Source organism: Perognathus longimembris, chromosome 18, assembly GCF_023159225.1.
Source record: "Perognathus longimembris pacificus isolate PPM17 chromosome 18, ASM2315922v1, whole genome shotgun sequence".
In the NCBI taxonomy this organism is placed as follows: domain Eukaryota; kingdom Metazoa; phylum Chordata; class Mammalia; order Rodentia; family Heteromyidae; genus Perognathus; species Perognathus longimembris.
This window is the reverse complement of record NC_063178.1, coordinates 24,687,434-24,706,574: the sequence shown is the minus strand read 5'-3', so window position 1 is coordinate 24,706,574 and position 19,141 is coordinate 24,687,434. Positions and strand designations below refer to the sequence as shown.

Below are 19,141 nucleotides of genomic sequence, written 5' to 3'. Positions count from 1 at the left end.
TCACATCTGGGCTAACTTCTAAATCCATTTAGAAGAAAGGAAATAGAAACAAATCCGTCTTTCTTCAGCACTTGAGACCGTGCTGGGGTCACCCCTCAAAGAGAACTCAGCCCACCCTGATCAGAGCCAGAGTGAGAGTCAGAGTGAGCCCCTCCTCAGTGAGCCAGCTCAGCGAAAAGGATCGCCAGGGGGAACTGACTCGAAAGCCAATGCTAGCTTTCGTTGAAAATAAAGTTCTAGAAGTTCTGACTCTCACCAAGGGCTTACGAGGCAGAGCGGACAGCTCAGTGGTAAAGCACTGGCCCCTGGTGAGCTGGACCCTCGTTTTGGTCTCCAGCACCATCACCAAAAAAGAAAAACAGGTGCCTACAAAAAAGTGTGGCATTGGAGTTTCAGGGCGCGCTGGGAATCAGCCTTCTTTACTGTTGTCTTCTCTGCCTTTGAACTTGAGGAAGTTGCCATGGAAACCTTCATCCCTGTACTGCTCCTCCGAGCTCCGAATATCATCCCCCCCCCCCGACTTTGGGATGAGTTCGCTTAGGTACACCACTGTGGGAAGACGTGGGGGACACGCTTCAGCACCTCATGTCGCCGTGTGGTTTCTCCTAGACATGTCACCGATGGGCTCCTGAAAGGCACGGACGCAGCCCAGGCCGCGCAGTACGTCGCCATGGAGAAGGCCACGGCCGCCGAGGTCCTGAGGACCCAGGAGGAGGCAGCCCCCGCCCCCGGGCCGCAGGGCGCGGGGGTCCCTGGCGATGTGAAGTCGGAGGCGGCCGCCCTGGCTGCTGGCGTGACGGTGCACCACGCGCAGAGCTCGCCCGTGCTCATCCAGCCCCCGCAGCACTCCACAGCCCTGCCGAACCCCGCCCAGAGCGGGCCTGGGGGCCCCCCCGCAGCCACACAGGACGTCACCTCTGGGTCCCCTCAGACACCTGTGAATGGGTCCGCCATGCAGAGCTTATTCATAGAAGAAATCCACAGTGCAAGTGCAAAGAACAGGGCGGCGTCCATTGAGGTAGAGCCCCATCTCCTTTCCCCCGGGAGGCCACAGGGAAGGCATCACACCCAGATTAGGAAAATTATAATAGCTTAAGAGCCAGGGTGGGAAAAGGCGATCAAGCTTGCAAAGCGTGAGGCCGGCCCTGAAGGGAGAGGGACTGTGCTGGGAGGATGTAACTGGCTCGCTTGGAGAACGCGAACTCACAGCATTTGCCAGGCCCTGTGGGGTGAATAGCCCCGAGGAAGACGTCAGCCCCGAGGCATAGGTGAAGCTTAGGGTGCAGAAAAACATGCCAGTGCTTCCTGAGCCAGTGCGTGCTGACTCAAGCCTCCGCTGTGCCGAGGGCCCCTTGGGGAAGCAGAGAAGGTGCCAAGACCTGGCGGGGTGGGGGTACTGGAGCAGAGGCCGGGACTGTAAGTAAATCTCTTCAGTGTGAGGATGTAAAGCCAAAAGTCCAGCCGGAAGCCCCTTTCAGAGAGCCTGAGAATCCGTCTGAGATGGGGGGGGTGTCTTTCGAGGGTATCTAAGCCGTGTTACAGACGTGACCCGTGATTTTGAACTGCACCTTTAGGAATCAGGACTTGGTCTGTGGAACTGCCCGAGGTGGTAGGTCTGGCCCGAAGGTAGCTGGGGGAAGTGACTGCAGTTATCATAGAACGAAAAGCAGTGGCAGGGAAAACTGAGAGAGAGGGCATGGCTGGAGGTGTGGCTTGGTGGGAGACCAGTTGCCTGGGTGAAGCCGTGGGTCCCATCCCCGGTGCCAGATATGTCCATGGTCGTGTACTGAAAGCACCCCTGGCTTTTCAATATTCTTTTTTTTTTTTTTTTTTGGCCAGTCCTGGGCCTTGGACTCAGGGCCTGAGCACTGTCCCTGGCTTCTTCCCGCTCAAGGCTAGCACTCTGCCACTTGAGCCACAGCGCCGCTTCTGGCCGTTTTCTGCATATGTGGTGCTGGGTAATCGAACCTAGGGCCTCGTGTATCCGAGGCAGGCACTCTTGCCACTAGGCTATATCCCCAGCCCTCAATATTCTTTTTAGTGATGCTTCAATAACCTATTTTGCTTCCCTACCTCCTTCCTCCTCCTCCAGAGCCTGTCATCAGCTCATCACTTTATCTCTGCCGACCTTGTCCTAACCTTGTCTGTCTCCCTTATCCACAACCGGGGGAGGGGCGGTAATATTGAGATGACAACTTATAACTGCCATGGTTACCACGCTTGGCTTATTGCTTGAGATGGGGTCCCTCTTGAACTTTTTGCTCAGGCTGGCTGTGAACCATGATCTTTCTGAGGTCTGCCTGCCACATCTCAGGTATTACTGGTATGACCATACCTACTCTGAAAGCATTTTTGCATACCAAACCTACTTTCCAGAGCATTTTTGTGTGCCTTGTTTTGGATGAGAGCCTCCTACCTGAGTAGCTGGGATTACAGGGATGAACCAACAAGACCAGCTAGATCTGTAAGATAGGTCCTCTACCATTTTGCCTGGGCTGGCTTTGATGCATGATCTTCCCATCTTAATCTCCTATAGAGCTGGGATGACGGGGGTGTGCTACTACATCAGCCTCTTGTGTCCATTTTTATTTATTTCGCAGCAGAAATGGGCTGTACAGACTCAGTCGTCATTTAAGTGTGCAAGCATCCCTCACACGGAAACCGGGGCATTATTTACCAACACTTTAATTGTGCCCTACTCCCTTCTCACTGTGCTGTCACTAAATTATTTTTCCCCTCTGGCTTTGAAATTTTGCCTCCCAGAAAGCAGAGCGGAAATGGGAAGAAAAGAGGCAGAATCTGGACCACTACAATGGGAAACAGTTTGAGAAGCTCCTGGAAGAAGCTCAGGCCAACATCATGAAGTCAATCCCCAACCTGGAGATGCCGCCAGCCTCAAGTCCACTGCCAAAGGGAAGAGCCCCAGAGGACAAGCGGGAGCTTCCCGGTGAGTCAGTGTCTGTCGCACCGGTATGCTTGTGTTCGGCCCTGGAACGCATCTCCCTTCTTAAGAATCATGTAAAACTGGAAAGCCGGAAGAGTGAACCTGTGTTAGGATATTGGAACAAAATCCAGAGAAAGAAATCTAAAGTCTAGTCCTGCGTTTCCTGTGCGCGTGACGCAGCAGCTGGGAGACACGAGGCCTGCATCTGAAAATGAGCTTTTCTGCACTCGAGTGCTGCAGTGAAAAAAACAACAACAACCTTGCTCTTTTAAGGTCTCAGAATGATAGAAGCCAATTTGCATTTTGCAAATCAAAATTATTAGTATTTAATTGACTCAACTCTGGAAGTTTAAGCATCATTGTGTCAATAATAACAGAAAATACATACACACACTTCCAAACATGACCGCATACAAGATGGCGGGGCGCTCCAATGACAAGGCCTAGTGTCCTCATCGGCCTCTGGTTTGGGGCACCTTCTGCCCTGCTCACACACCTACAGCGTGCCTCGGGAGGCATTGCTCCCAATGGGCCCCTGTCCTTAAGTAACTCATGATCAACCTCCTAGAAACTCAAAGATCTTATTCTTCCCCCAGTAACAGCCATGTGCCTTTTTCTGACTGTGGTATTATGTACATAGACATATTTTACTTATAGCCTGATGTCTTTAGGTTTTTGTTTTGTTTGTGCTGGTCTTGGGACTTGAACTCTGGACCTTGGCACTGTCCCTGAGTTTTGTGCTCAAGGCTAGTGCTCTACCACTTGAACCACAGTTCCACTTCTTTCTCTGTCTCTCTGTCTCTGTCTGTCTGTCTCCCTCGCCTTCTCTCTCAGTGCCTAATTGGAGATAAGAGTGCCATGGGCTTTCCTGCATGGGCTGGCTTCAAACCACAGTCCTCAGATCTCAGCCCCCTGAGTTGCTAGGATTCCAGGCATGAGCTCTTTGGCACCTGGCAGCCTGGTGTCTTTGAATGCCCTGTTTATTGCCATCCTGTCCAGCCAAGATGAACTGGAAAATGATTCACCATCTTGCCTTGCACTTCCGGGAACTTCAGAGTAGATTCAACCAAGACCCTCTGGAACCTTCCCACCCAGGCTGCCCTTTATTCCATTCCCTGATCCTCCACTCACTGAATCTGCCTGGGTGTGTGCTATGAGCCCCGTGCACCTTCTTCTCCATGTGCCTCCTGTAAGGCCTCGCTCAGGCCCCTCAACAGCCAGGCAGCGATGGCCTGGAGCGGGGAGACCCCGGCAGGAGCGACTCTCCTCTCAGAAAGCAAACTTTTCTTCCCAAGTCTGCAGGGAGAATTTCTGAGGACTCAAGTGACTCACCTCATCCCATTTTATATTTTATCCTCCCTCCTCCCCTCACTTCTTTTTTTCGCCAGTATTGGAGATTCTACTCAGGGCTTGACGTACTTTCTTAGCCTTTTCACTCACGGTTGGCACTCTACCACTTGAGCCAATCCACCAGCCATGAGTGCGGGGCCAAGTGAGAGCACGAGGTCCTGAGTTCAAATCCAGCACTGGCACAAAACAAATCACTGTTTCCGTTTTCCCCAGACTTCAGGAGGAAGGCTTTGGAGTCCTTACCTGGATTTTACATTACCTTTAAGTTCTCATTTTCCACTATCAAAATGCTCTTCAGGCCTTTTTTGCAGAAGAAGAAACTCATTTAATAAAAAGAAGAAATCGTTTGCAGCATATCTGCAGAAAGCCAGAGCTGTATGTGTGTGTGCTGCTAGGAACACCCGGCGGGAAGGGTAGTGCTGTAAAAGCCGTTGTGAGAAGACTGAGCCAGAGAGAGTGAAGGCATTTGTGTAGGGCCTTTGTGAGATTTAAACACGGTTGATCTCCCCTTAGTCATTGCTCTGAGGAGAGAAGAGAGAATTTGTAGGTCCTATCGGAGTATTTAGATAGCAACGTAATGGCTTTCTGAACACAATTCTGAAGAGGTTATCTTTCAAATGACTCACTGTTTTGCTTTATTTGTTTCACATTTGTTTATTTGTTTTCCAGAAGACTCTCCAAATTCAGAACCCGACGTGGACAAGCTAGGGGGAAAGTCGCCCCCTCCTCCCCCCCCACCCCCTCGGCGAAGCTACCTGCCCGGATCGGGGCTCACCACCACGAGGTCGGGCGACGTGGTCTACACCGGCAGGAAGGAAGGCCCCGGCACTAAGGTCTGATGGCGTAGGCCCAGGTGCAGCCCAGCCCAGCCCCCTAGACAAGATTCTGCTTGAACAGAACAAGTAGAGAAGAACAAGGCAGAAAGGAGAAGTCAAATCTCCCTGGCCAGGCACGGGGGGGGGGGGGGGGGGACACGTCCACCAGGGTTAGCAGACTGCACTCTGCACCATGACCTTCAGCTTTCCTTGACTTTCAGCTGTAACAGAGTTCCGTGCGGCTCACAAGCTCCTTTGCGCACCGAGCACGGTGAGGGTGACAGCGAATGGAGTGGAGGGAGAAGGGAAAGGAAGATGGCCTGAGAGGTGCGAGGAGCCGACAGAGCTGTGGGAGTTTACACAGCAAGCTCTGAAGGAGCTCTAGCTTCCCCTTGGCTCGGGTCTGGTGGATTAAATGTAAAACACAATTTCCAAGGAAATATCACATGTAGAGAGTCTTTCCAGAAAGCGCTAAATGTCAAGAGTCACAATTTTATTAGAACGTAGGTATTTATTCACTAAAACTTGACAACACACTGCCGCACTCAATAGGAAGGAAGGAATTAGCCTTTCATTTAGGTGTCAAGAGTCAGGAAGCCAGTGAATCAGGCACTGAGGAGCAGTGGGATCCTCTTTGGGTGGGCTTGGTTTTTTGCCACCTCTGGGAAGTCTTAGGCAAATATCTGTGGCTTGAACCTCCCATAGGCAAGCAGCGATGACGCTGGAGCAAGCCCACAGACGAGAGCCACCAAGTGTCCCCCAGAGGAGCCTGCCTCAGCCTGGGCCCATCCCCACCCACCAGTTCCTACCGCCTCCTCAAAAGATGAGGAAGAGGAGGAGGAGGAGGAGGAGGAGAAGGAGACAAGATCATGGCGGAACTCCAGGTGGGTGGATGAAGTGACTACTGTAGGTTTCCTCTTGGGGCTCTCTGGCTGTGGCTCAGATTTGTTAGCTGGACAGCTGGAGAAGGGTTAATAGATGTAGGCCAAAGTAGGTATGTCTTCTGGCCTTGGCCTTTATTTTCCAAGATGGTGCTGAAGCAGTTTCTTGGTGCACCTGTAAGACACATGAGTAATAACTATTTTTACAGAACAACCCCAGAAAGTTTATACATACATAAAATCAATTATATACCTTCCTAGCTCTGAAAGTAGAATGCCTTTCCTTTTCTTTCAGGTTTAATAGTCTCTGTTTTATCTCTCCCCACCCCCCTCAAAAAAATAAGCTGGGGATTAGAAATGGTGGCCATTGTCCTGGTAAGGACTGCGGGTGGCCCGCTGTAGGTGCGATCCTCTTTGTCGGTTTATATTTAAAGTGACTGACATTGAACCAGGACTCAAAGCCAATGGCTGGCTGCCTCTAGTTCATACCAGGTCTCTGTTCAATGTCAGTGTCATCTTTCAGATATTCTGTAGAGCTGAATAATAGGATTTCCCATTTCCCTCAGCCCATTTGAAGAATTAGATTCACTAGTTTGGTTTTTTTCAGGTGTTTACTTTGTAACCTGTGGACATAGTTCACCTAATAGCACTGGGGCTCTTTTGTGACTACATTGAATATTAAGGAGTTACAACTGTATGAGAATTCTTCCCAGAAGTGATCCCACTTTGGTCACAGATGTGAATCTGCCCTAGAAGCATGTTCTAAACTTTATCACATTAGAGACTTTGTACACATCCAAACTTTGTTAATATTTCATTTGACCCCCATTTATCATAGGATGTTTTAGACATCCACTTCAGGGGCCTCTAAAGCAAGTTTACTTTCCCCACTATACCCATGGTTCTGTGTGCTCATCCTCAAGGTGCTTGTTCTACTCTGGTTTACATGGTAACAATGGCCAACATGGCACTGCTTGAATTGTACTCGGACCGTGGGCTGCTGATTATTCTGTGGTGTGTGTGAGACCCCCATTCAAACCTTCCTAAAAATCACAGGTGGCCTGGGAGTCCTCTTCATGATACAGATTGGTTACATGTTTCAGAATGATCAGAGACTCAGTCATAGTTTTACCAAGTTAACAACTTTGAGGCTTGTCCTCAGAGAGAAGCCATAGATTGGTTGCAATCACTTCCAGCCTCTACTGGAGGATGAGGATGTTTTCTACCAATGAAGTCTTAATCTTCTATAACCTCTGTGATGGCCCTTCACCAACGGTGGAGTACGTGGCCTCTTGGTGTGGTTTGTGGCTATTTAATTGTGGTAGATGAAGGACTCTTTTCCTAACTGGAACTTGTTGGCCCTTCTATTGGAATAAAGACCCAACCTGCTAAACCAGAAGGCTGGTGGATGGTACTGGCTTCTTGACTGGTGCTAGCTCTGCACTTAGACACCTGTCAGGACCAGGAGACTCCACAGAGCCCTCTAAGAATAGTCATGGAACAGCACCCACAGCTGGCTGTCATCAGGCATCAGAAGAAAACCCAAGCTTTAAAATCTAGGGCCTCATAGCCCAAAGGAGATGTAAGTGGCCTGCACAAGTGGTGCCATCAATAAGCAGATAAGCCAAGCATGTCCAGGGCCAGGTGGGCTTGGCTTTCCTAGGAGCAAGAAGAAGGGAGGGAGGGGTGATGGGAAGGAAGGGGTGACAGAGTGAAGAAGAAAGCGCCAGAGGATGGTTCTAAGACATGAAGACAGATGCTGCTGCAGTGTCCTCTTACAGAAACCGCACCTTCTTCTCTCCACCTGGCCCGTTATCTCCAAATGGTAGCATTTGACATAAAGAAAACGCTCGGCAATTCTTTGAGATCATTTATTTAAATAAGAGATTTTTGTCCTGGCTACACATTCGAATTAACTTATAACCCAGTGATTCTGATTTTCTTATTCTCTGAGAACACCTTGAATAACAGGATTTTTCTTTTGCTTGTTGGTTTGGTTGAGATCTACCAATGCTCATGAAAGTAGGTCTCAGCCTTCTTATCCCTCTTGCTCCTGCTCTTGGAAGCAGAGATGTTTCCAGATCCCAGTCCCTCTGCCCTTCCAGCCCTGGGCCCCGCCAGCACTTCCCCTCTGTCTGGGCGCCTGTGTCCCTGACGGTGCGCCCATGGTCATTCTGGGAGGCGGGTCTGTAGGCCCAGTGAGCATCCGGCCACTCAGAGCTGCGACAGAGCAAGGTGAGCCCTGTTACTACTTCAGAGACTGGAGTGGTAAAGATCACTTCTATTTAAAGGCTTAAAATGTCTTGTGAAGCTTCCCCACCCCCACCCCCTCCATGATTTTAATAAAGCTGGCTTTAAAAATGAAGAACATAAAAGGAATGACATCTTTTTGTTTCAAGTCATGCACAAACCCAGTAATGATAAAGTGACGCATGACTGTCATCTGGGCTACTTAGGAATCTCCCATTAGGTAGATCGCAGTTGGAGGCCAGCTAGCGCAAAAGAGTTCTTGAGGTGTCATCCAAACAGAAAAGGTTGGGTATAGTGGCACATGCCTGTCATCCCAGCTACAGTGGGAAGAAGGTAAGATATTGGTCTAGACTGGCATGTGCAAAAAAAAAAAAAATGACAATACCCTGTCTCAAAAATAACCAAAGCACAAAAGGGCTGGTGACATTGCTCAAGTGGTAAAGCATCTGCCTAGCAAGTTCAAAGCCCTGAGTTCAAATCCCATTACCACCACCAATCAAATAGGCATAGCAAAAAGCCCTAGTAAGTATGCATGTCATTCAGCTCAGAAAGGCCCAAGAGGTTCCCCTTTTGTTCTGGCTATTGCCTTCCTTTTCCTTCTTTGGTGCTTGAGATGGAACTCGGGACTTTGTACTCAACTTAGGCCTTCCACTGAGCTAGTGGCCAGCCCAAGGAGTGTTCCTGTCCACGTTGGTGTGGTGAGGAGGCTTTAGCCCGGGCTCAGCTCTGATGTGAGTTGTACACCTCGAAGCCCGTGGGGTGCTGGGTTCCAGCGTGTTCCTCGCTGGCGTGAGCCCACACGCGGCTCCAGGCCTGACATGGCACACCTGCGTTCCCGCCCGTCTCCCATCTCGCTGCTCACTGCCCTTGGATCCTTTGTAACCTTGGTATTTTAATCCCTTAGGCATTCCAGAAGTGTTCCTTTATGGATGTAAATTCAAACAGTCATGCCGAGCAGTCCCGGGCTGACAGTCACGTTAAAGACACTAGGCCAGGCGCCACAGTCCCACCCACGGAGAAGAAGGTAACACGTGGCCTCCACACGGTCGCCACATGGCCAGACAGCCTGCCCTCCTTTCTGTCATACTAACATCTGGCTCTCTCGCCCTGACCTTCATGCCCTGTGTCTTTTCCTCTTCCTGCTCCCCATCACCAGACTAATAGAGACACGCCTAGGTGCGTCAGCGATGCCTGGCTCGGCTTTACAACATACATGGTGTCTCAGTGCACACAGCCCCATCGTCTTTGCAAAAGCGAGATGATGCTGCCCCAAACTAAAGAATATATACATACATGCGCACACACACACACACACACGCACACACGCACACACACACACCCCTTTCAGGATTTTTCTAGAACAACTCTGAAAGGAAAAGATAATAGAGGTTTTAAGGTATGACTCAGCAACAGAGAGCCAGCCTAGAGAGTGTGAGGCCTTGAAGTCAAACCCAAGTACTACCAGGAAAGAAGAGAGAGAGAGAGAGAGAACAACCAATGTGTACAAGTATGTAGAATTTTTCTAATTTTTAACATACTTTCTCAACAAAAAGTGTTTATTAGAAATAGGCGCAAAAGCCAGGTATCAGTGGCTCATGCCTATAATCTAGCTACTCACAAGGCTGAGATCAAGGTTCAAAGCCAGTCGGGGCAGGAAAGTATATGAGACTCTCTCTCATCTCGTTAACCACCTAAAGCCAGAAGTGGGGCTGTGGCTGAAGTGATAGAGAGCTAGCCTTGAAGGAAGAGAGAAAGGGGTGACTGCTTGAGGCTCATCAACGCAGTGGGCACAAAGCATGTGTGATGACGTAATGCAATGTGGAATTGTGGGAATATTCAAGTCCATGCGCGAGCCCGGCCAAGGGCTCAAACTTAACTTGTACAAAGTCATGTCAACTTCTTTTTTTAAATAATTACTTATTTAGTGTCATTTTTTTGAAGTGCATCTTCCAAGGCAGTAAGTTTAGAATCATTTCTGTGCTCAAGTATACTTGTAGCTTCAAAACACTCTCCAGACAACACAATAAAGCTGCTGTCATGGCGTATGTACTTCAGGGAAAGGAGTTTGGCCAGGGCTGACAAGATTGGAGTTGCAATTTTAAGTTCAATGTAACACACTTGTGAGTTGGGAATTTAGTGCCATCTCGTGTTCATTAAGACTCTGGTTATTTTTTAAAAAAGCTTTTAACAGCTCAGTTCTTAATATTTCTCATTAAGGATTTATACTTCAGAATCCAGGGACGGTGGCTTCCCTCTAGTAATGCTCGTGAAATGAGGTGCGGCATGGCTTCGTAGCCCCTCGGGCACGGAGAGGGCATCTCGGAGGGGAGAGGCTCACGCAAGCAGGCGCATCTCCGCCACCAGACGGCCCTGTGCGCACCATGTCGGCCACAGAGCCATGGAAGCGTCAGTGTGGGAGAATTCCACCCCGTGTCCCAGGAGATTATAACATTACATTGATAAGCCTTTCTCAGGAAGAAAGCCTCCCATTTGAACTCATGATATAACAGAAATATATTGCTTTTTTTTTTTTTAGTATTTGGCACATTCCTATGTGGCCTTATTAAAGGTAATTCATGTAATTCATGCACGGGCCCCGGTATGGCCTACGTGGCCTGCACATCAGGTTCTCAAAGAACCCTCCACAACAATTATTGTCGCATCATGAAATGTTCGCAATGGGCTAGAATGTTACCCGAGATTACTTTCCCAACAATTAGAAATCCATAATTGATCAATCACTTAGGATCTGTTGCAAAGCCGAGTGCCCAGCACTGGATTCAATTACAGGTGCTTATTCTAGATCAGTATGAGAAACCAGTAGGTAGATCTATTTAGTAATGACCTCAATATTTGTCATAATTAACCTCTGTATGGGCTATTTGTCTACCCTTCCTTCCATAAGTCAAGTATATTCTTAAATGTTTTTCTCCTATCCTAACACTCTAGCCTCGTACTTGACTTTTCTACAGCTTTTATAGCTATGTCTCCTTTTTGTTGTCCTTATCCATATTAAATATGCTTCTCCAATTGTCTTAAGCAATCCAAATCTTAGGGCTCCTCAACAGATGTTAAAGAGGCTTAATGACTTTTTGCAGTCTTGAACGTCTAAGACTAAACAATCATTGTCAGTAGACATGATAACTATGACCCGGTAACTCTGAAGTTCATGCATTTGTTTTCCACATGTATTTTTTTTCCTAGCCCTGTGATAAAGATGCCACAGATAAACATGACATTTTTAACTTGGTGACTTTCCTTTGGAGTGTTAGAGTATGCATGTTGCACGGGAACATTGCAAACATGTGACGATCGATATTGAGTTAGAGGTACGATGCAAGTGGTAGAGTGCTTGTCAAGCAGGCTCAAGGCCCTGAGTTCAAACCCCAGTACCACCCCCCAAATAAGACAGAAGCCAGTGGTTGTGGCATGGCCCCCGACCAACCAGAACATAGCTGAGCCACAACCCCCACTTACTGGGCCCCGCAGGGCCCCGCCAGGCTCGGATCTTCCTGAGCTCCACATGACTTGTCCCTTCTTGGATTCAGAGCATAAATTCTCTCTGGTCCTAGCATGACATGCCACCCTGCCAGCTCCATCCTTGGAGTTGAAACTACGCCCAAACCTTGTTTGGTTTTTCTTCTTAAACCCTTTTACTTAATATGTAGTTTTATCATCGCAATGTAAAATCCCACCAGAGAAATTGTATTGTTCAACTGTAGTATCTGAGTCCCTGCCCGTATTTGTGGACTGGATGGGGGAGCAGCCGGAGTTCTTCAGGGGGACGCTTGTGGGCTAAGGTCCTTGTGAATATCTCCAGGTGATTAATGCGGGCTCTGTTGTGGTAGTCATTGACTGGGAGGAGCAATCTTTCCTTTCTAACCAAGGCAGTACAACTTCTCTGGGTTGACTCTGGCTTGGCCTGAGTTACTGTGCTTTGTTCCATTGTCATCGCCTGAACCAAATGGCCTCCACTGCGACCGTGTTCCGCCCTGGAGGATTACCACGTCCTCCTGGGCTTCCTCAATGACAAGAGAGGGCAGCAGTGTCCTGGGAGGGAGAAGCGACCCTGTGTCCTGGTGTCAGGGGGCTGGTGGGGCCTGCGGCTGGCTAGAAGGACTGGGCTTCCAGATGGATCGTGGGGAGACCTTAAGGGATGCATCTTTCATCACACAGTACAGAGAATCCAAGCTGCAGCTTGACATCACAGCCACCAGCTTGCCTGCAGATACTTGTTTGGACTTCAGGCTACATTTTGCAGCACATAACATTTCCGTCACCCACGGACCATCCAGTGGCAAACCCATGGGATTTTAACGGCCCTGAAAAGCCCTGACCCCTACTGACATCTTAGCCGTCGTACAGTTGTGGAACTGTGCAGTGCTTGTGTTTGTGGTGGGTGATGCTGGTGTCACCAGACATGACTGTATAGCACCGTGATAATAACCAACAGTGTTGGTTACTGGTTTATATATTTTCTGTACTGTACTTCAGATCACTATTTTAACGAATTTATTCGTTATCATCCTATTCATATAAAATGTATCTATTTAGTATGTTCTCTACTTACATAAAACTTACGTACGTGTTTGTTGACTAAACAAAAGTTTAATAACACAACAGGTGGATCGTGTTAGGCCAGCAGCAACATCATGTGAGTCATGTTTGCCATGTCTCCTGATTATATTAAGAAGCCACAATGCTGGCTGCAGCTCCATCATGCCTGCAGTCAGTCCTAGCAGTTCAGGAGGCTGAGCTCTGAGGATTATGGTTCAAAGCCACCCTGGGTAGAAAAGTCCATAGGACTTTTATTTCCAGTTAACCTGCTAAACCTGGAAGTGCAGGTGTAGCTCAGGTGGTAGAGTGCCAGCCTTGGGTGAAAAAAAACAAGCAAGAGCACAAGGCCCTAAGCTCAAGCCCCAGTACTAACACACGTACACACACACACACACATACACACTGGTGAAATCACCTAATGACATAGTGCTCTGTATTTCTAGAGTGGATCCCTCTGGTTAAGTGAAGGGTGACTCTGTGCTGTAGCAGCAGTAACCTACGCCTTTGGGTTGAGCGCCTTGGCTATTATTAATTTAACACTTTGATACCTTCAAGGACATTTTTAATCTACCATGTGACCAGAGGAAAAATAATGAGGTTTTTTTTCACCCCAAAGTACCAAAAGTACCACCCCTAACCAATGCAGAACTCTTTATTGGACAATTTTCACAAACATGGAGACCATTACCAATAAAGGACATTAAAAATCTCCTGGTCTTGTGCCTCAGTTTATAGTCAAGGCAGGTGAGGTGCAAGGAATGAAGTAAAAGATTTTCCCAACATCTCTCAGCTAAGAGACAGATAATAAAAACTGAGCCCTTCTGCTTGCCCACTCTCTCTGCAATTCTAAGATGGAAATTGGAAGAGAGGATGGAATGTGTTGACACAGACCCTTTATTCTCATCTCTGCCCCACTACAAAATTTAAAATACTGGGAATAGTTTGCTAATTGAGATTTTCATCTTGTGCAGACACAGGGCATTTTTGGAAGTCGGAGAGCAAAGCAATTCCAGGTAAACTGAGCTATAGGCTTTGGATTGGCGTGTGACAATTGTGCTTAGCCCGCATGTTTGTAAATGTCACTAAAGGTACAAGTTAGTTATAGTCCACTTGGGGGGGATGAGGCTCCGTGGAGTAATTTGTCCTACACTATTCTACCAGAATTTGGAATTTTTCCATGAAGATGTACGGAAATCTGATGTTGAATATGCAAATGGCCCCCAAATGGAACCTCAAAAGGTGAGTTCACCAGATCTGTGTTCCCATCCACCGGTTCCATGAGGATTAGCTACCTGATTTCACAGCTCCTTTCCTGGTTCACATGTGTGGTTTCCTTCCTCTACTCTCCCTCCAGGTCACTCCAGGGTCTCTAAGGCCCAGTGACTCTTCTAAGTGGGAAAGAAGAATGGAGCATAGTAGTTTTGATTCATCAAAAACACCAGACTATAAAACTGACATCTCAAAAAGGGGAAATGCCATTCCCCATAAGAGTTTGTACAGAGACAGTAGAAACTATCCCCAGAAAAATGTGCCAAAGGTCAATTTTGGTTTTTCTGGCATGAATTCATTAGGAGAGGAAATCAACAAAGGAGCAAGAGCCTCGGGACTACACAGCCCGGGATCTGACGCTGAGAACCCCAAGCTGAGTTATGGAAAGACAAAGACAGTGTATGCACAAGGACAAGAATACGCAGACAAAAATCACATTCCCTCCCCTACTCGCTCCACAGAATTGGTGCCTGGTGATGTCAGAAACCAAGACCAAGACCTTCTGCTGACAGACTTTGGCCAAGTTGTTCTAAGACCCAAAGGGCCTAGGCATGCGCCTGTGAACCCAAATGATGAAGGAGAGTCAAGTCCAAGTTCTCCCAATGAGGAAAATATGGCTACTGACAACATTGCTTTCATGATTACCAAAACAGCCGTCCAGGTTCTGTCCAGTGGGGAGGTCCATGATATAGTCAGCCAGAAGGGACAAGAGGTCCAGACGGTGAACATTGATGCCAAAGAAAAGACCACCTGCCAACAAGATGGGACTGAGAATGAAGAGCCAGTCGTGTGTCTAGACAAGAAACCAGTGATCATCATTTTTGATGAACCCATGGACATCCGCTCTGCGTATAAGAGACTTTCGACCATCTTTGAGGAGTGCGATGAGGAGCTAGAGAGAATGATGACAGAAGAAAAGATATTAGAGGAGGAAGAGGAGGAAACGGGAGAAGCTGGAGTCCAGACTAGCACTTCCCAGAAGGTTCACAAGCATGGGCCACAAACCGAGATGAAATCACAGCCATACTTCAGGTCCACAGAGACCAAGAGACCCGGAGGACCGGAAACGACGAAAATGGAGCTAAGCCAGGGTAGCCCAACAGATTCTCCAGAGGGCAAGTGCGACGCGGCTGACGAGCCATTTGAAAGTCCCAAGAAGAAGTTTAAATTCAAGTTTCCTAAGAAACAACTGGCCGCTCTCACTCAGGCGATTCGCACCGGAACCAAAACGGGGAAGAAGACCTTGCAGGTGGTGGTCTACGAAGATGAGGAAGAGGATGGCACGTTGAAGCAGCACAAGGAAGCCAAGCGATTCGAGATCCCCAGCTCCCAGCCTGAAGACACCCCCAAAAGCATGGTGCGGAGACAGGAGCAGCCCGGCTCGGAGGGCGTCTCACAGATCTCAAGAACTGATGAGATTAGAAAAAATACCTACCGAACCTTGGACAGCTTGGAGCAGACCATCAAACAGCTGGAAAATACCATCAGTGAAATGAGCCCCCAAACCCTAGTCGAGTCCTCCGGCTCTGCCACCAGAGATTCTGTTACAGGCGCATCCCAGTTAGCCCCAGAGCCGTCTCCCCGATCCTTGCTAGTTGTGGATGAAGCCCCCCCTGCCCTAGAGCCCCCCACGCCAGTCTCTTCAGCTTCACGTAAGGTATCTTGGTCTGCCGGAAAGTGGAAAGGCCCAGCTGCTTTCTTAAATCTGCCATAATCACCCACTAGCAAAAGGTGTCTTGTGATGTAATGGCTTCCTTTCAGGTGGCTCGTGTTATTTTTTGTCTGTTCGCCATGATTACCCTTCTCTCACGCCCTCTCCGCTACCTTCCCAACAACAACTAGGTGTCTAACAGCTAATCGATTCTGTTTTTGCCTCTGTTGCTGACTGGTGTTGGGTACCTGTGACGATGTCACTTGCTGTTGAGATGATTGCTCTGAGACTTCGCATTAAAATCTGTTGGATCAGTAGTGAGCAGTTGATTCGACTTGATTAACCCCAGTTGGTGTGTCCGGGATCTGTCCTGCATGTAGGGCTCTGGCTTCTCGCCCTGACCTTCTCTGCACACGTGGGGCCATCTCCGTGATGGTCCACTCATGTGTCCTCTCTGTCTCCCCCTCTTGCTGGTCCTCCCCACAGGGCTCCAGTGCCACCCCACAGACGAGCAGAATGCCGGTCCCTCTGAGCTCCAAGAGCCGACCCGGAAGCCTGGACAAAGCCAGCAAGCAGTCCAAACTCCAGGATCCCCGACAGTATCGCCAGGTAGTTTTACCTTAAATCCAATGTTGGATGAATGGACTCTGTGGCACTTAAGCAAATCACTGGCTTAGTTTACACCAACTACTGTGTGTTCTTTGTAAGATTCAGTTTACATAGACATTCTGGGTCTGGGGGCATGAAGAAAGTCTAACGTATAATATCTTTGTCAACCTTTTCACCCCATTCTTGCATGCTTGTAATAAGACATCTTTTCCTTTGTGACTCCACATGTTAACTGTTAACTTGGTTGGAAACCGGTGGAATGGGGGGGTGAATATAACACTTCATCAACCACCTTGGGACGCAGGCAAGCCAAGCTGTCTTTGAACTCACCGGTACTCACGTCTGTGTGCTCTGCATTGTGTTAGAAGCCATTAACTCTCCATCACTCGCCCCGCCCAGTCCCAGTGCTCACCCTGCTGCATGCACGGCCCACGAGGCACCGGGGAATGGGGAATGGTGTGTGGCCTTTCTGTCGGTCTCTTCTCGGCCTCCTTTGCTGTGTGCTTGGGGAGGGTTTCCGCCAGATCCAGGAAAACACCCACTTTAAGAGCTCAGGCCTTGAATGGTGTTGTTGAATGTAAGCTACTCAGAAGGGGCCATGTTGCCAGGCCCTGTGGTTGATCATGTGACCAGTCATCTGACAAACTGTCTCCCACCATCTTTGTTTGCAGGCTAATGGAAGTGCTAAGAAAGCTGGTGGGGATTGTAAGCCTACTTCCCCCTCCTTACCTGCTTCTAAGATTCCAGCCCTTTCTCCCAGCTCGGGGAAAAGCAGTTCTCTGCCCTCTTCTAGTGGTGACAGCTCTAACTTCCCTAATCCACCTGCTACTAAACCATCCATCGCTTCTCATCCTCTGAGCCCCCAAACAGGCCGGTCCGCTCACTCCACCTCCCTCATCCCTTCTGTCTCTAATGGCTCCTTAAAGTTTCAGAGCTCCTCTCACTCGGGGAAAGGCCACCACCTTTCATTCTCCCCACAGACTCAAAATGGCCGAGCAGCCCCCACTTCCTCCTCCTCCTCCTCCCCTCCCTCCCCTGCCTCCCCCCCCTCCCTGAGTCAAGGTGCCAAAGGCATCCGAACCATCCACACCCCCGGCCTCACCAGCTACAAGGCCCAGAACGGAAGCTCGAGCAAGGCCTCTCCGTCCTCAGCCAAGGAAGCCTCCGCCAGGCCAGAGCCGGTGGGCTAGGTACCAAGGTGGAGTTCCGTGTTTAGAAAATGTTATTTTGTTTTTCTTTTTTTTAGCAGTCAACAACAACTGTTTTCACAAGAGAATGTAACATACGGCTGTACTGTTTGAGGCTTAATGGAAAGCGTGTACTAGATACTGGATTGATAGAGTTCAGTAAAGCTCGTTTGGATTTTCTTTTTACCTTGTTGCTGTTGTAACTACCTAGTGTTTGCTGTCTTGATTTTAATAGCTACCAAATGAAGTAAGCATGTGCTCTGAGAGAGAGAAAGAGAGAGAGAGAGAGAGAGAGACGAGCAAGGGGGTGGGCGTGTGAGACCGGAAAATTGTATTAAGCATGTAAAACATGTATGATTCCAGAATTTTAGTATGTTTTGTATAAAAATATTTTTCACTACGGAGTCTAGAAATGAACAGAGAAATATGTAAGCGCGACTATATAAATTGTAAAACAGATACTATAATATTTCCTTTTATTTTCATGTTATTTAGCTTTATTACAGATTTCTATTTTTGTCAAAACTTCATGGTTCCTTTCAATATCTTTTTTGCCAAAACATTTTGATACTATATAGCATTGTACATTTGAAAGTAGTGGTCTAGACTATAAGCCAATGACGATCTTCACAAGCCAATAGAAAAGCTTATGTTGGAAGTGATTTATTAAAACTATTGCTCTATCATGAACGTATGTATAATAATTTGCCAGCCCAAGCAAGCTAGTTTTCTTTCCTTTTTTTTTTTCTTTTAACATTTTGAGTTTTTTAGTTGTTTTTGTTGTGGTATCTAAATACCCTTTCCTTTATTTTCCGAGACCCGATATCCCACACTATTGCACTAAATGTCGATTTTAAAAATGTACGCCTCTGTACGGTTCTGCAAATGGCTCAACTTTTGTAAATATATAAATAGAGATTTAAAAAATACTATATGTGACAGCACATAGAGTAGTTTTTTCCCACACCAAAGTTAATTTGTATGCATGCTTTAAAAAGAATATAGGTTGGAATGGGCAGAAATGAGACTATCCACACTTTTTTTTTTAAAGCGAGTGAGCACAGCTAGAGTGTTTTTGTAAATAAATGTATTTGTATAATGCAGTCATGTAATATACAGAACTATGAGTAGAGACTTTGCAAGACTAAATAAAGGGCTGCATGCTTGGTTTTTTTCTTCTTCTTTTTTTGTACCTTGTTGCTATACTTCCCAGTCAAAGAACATGTAATCATTTCCAAACATTTCTGGTTTTGAGAGTGTTAAAATAACATTGTAACAGCGCTCAGAAGACTACTTTTCTGAAAAGCTCTGGGGTAGCTAATGAGGAGCTCCTAATAAATTAATTGCAAGTGTGGTTCCCTGGATGTCATTTGCTGGCTCTCTGTGGCTTTTCGAGGTTTTATTAGTTTAAAAAAAAAAAAAGCCTGGATACCAAGTTTTTCTCTCTCTTTTCTCAAATTTCCAGTGAAAATAGAAATAAATTGTCTTTACCACTTTGATTCTTTTTGAGTTCCCACTTTAAAATAAAATCAGGAGTGTGTGTGTGTGTGTGTGTATATACACACACATATAACATGCGTGCATATATTTGGGCTCCAGAGAAATATACTTGCTCACATTGCACCATA

General features: G+C 47.6%; 1 protein-coding gene across 1 annotated transcript in view; it reads left to right on the top strand.

Annotated features, from left to right (window-relative positions):
• The window catches only part of Kiaa1217 (KIAA1217 ortholog), a 266,366-nt gene extending 247,484 nt beyond the window's left edge, over positions 1–18,882 (top strand). Inside the window, 10 exon segments of the mRNA XM_048367460.1 lie at positions 610–1,018; positions 2,764–2,947; positions 4,964–5,127; positions 5,815–5,961; positions 5,964–5,993; positions 9,145–9,264; positions 13,959–14,036; positions 14,152–15,723; positions 16,204–16,326; positions 16,998–18,882. Of these exon segments, the coding sequence (XP_048223417.1) occupies positions 610–1,018; positions 2,764–2,947; positions 4,964–5,127; positions 5,815–5,961; positions 5,964–5,993; positions 9,145–9,264; positions 13,959–14,036; positions 14,152–15,723; positions 16,204–16,326; positions 16,998–17,516 (3,346 nt within the window). The 3' untranslated portion in view covers positions 17,517–18,882.
• The last annotated feature ends 259 nt before the right edge of the window (positions 18,883–19,141 follow it).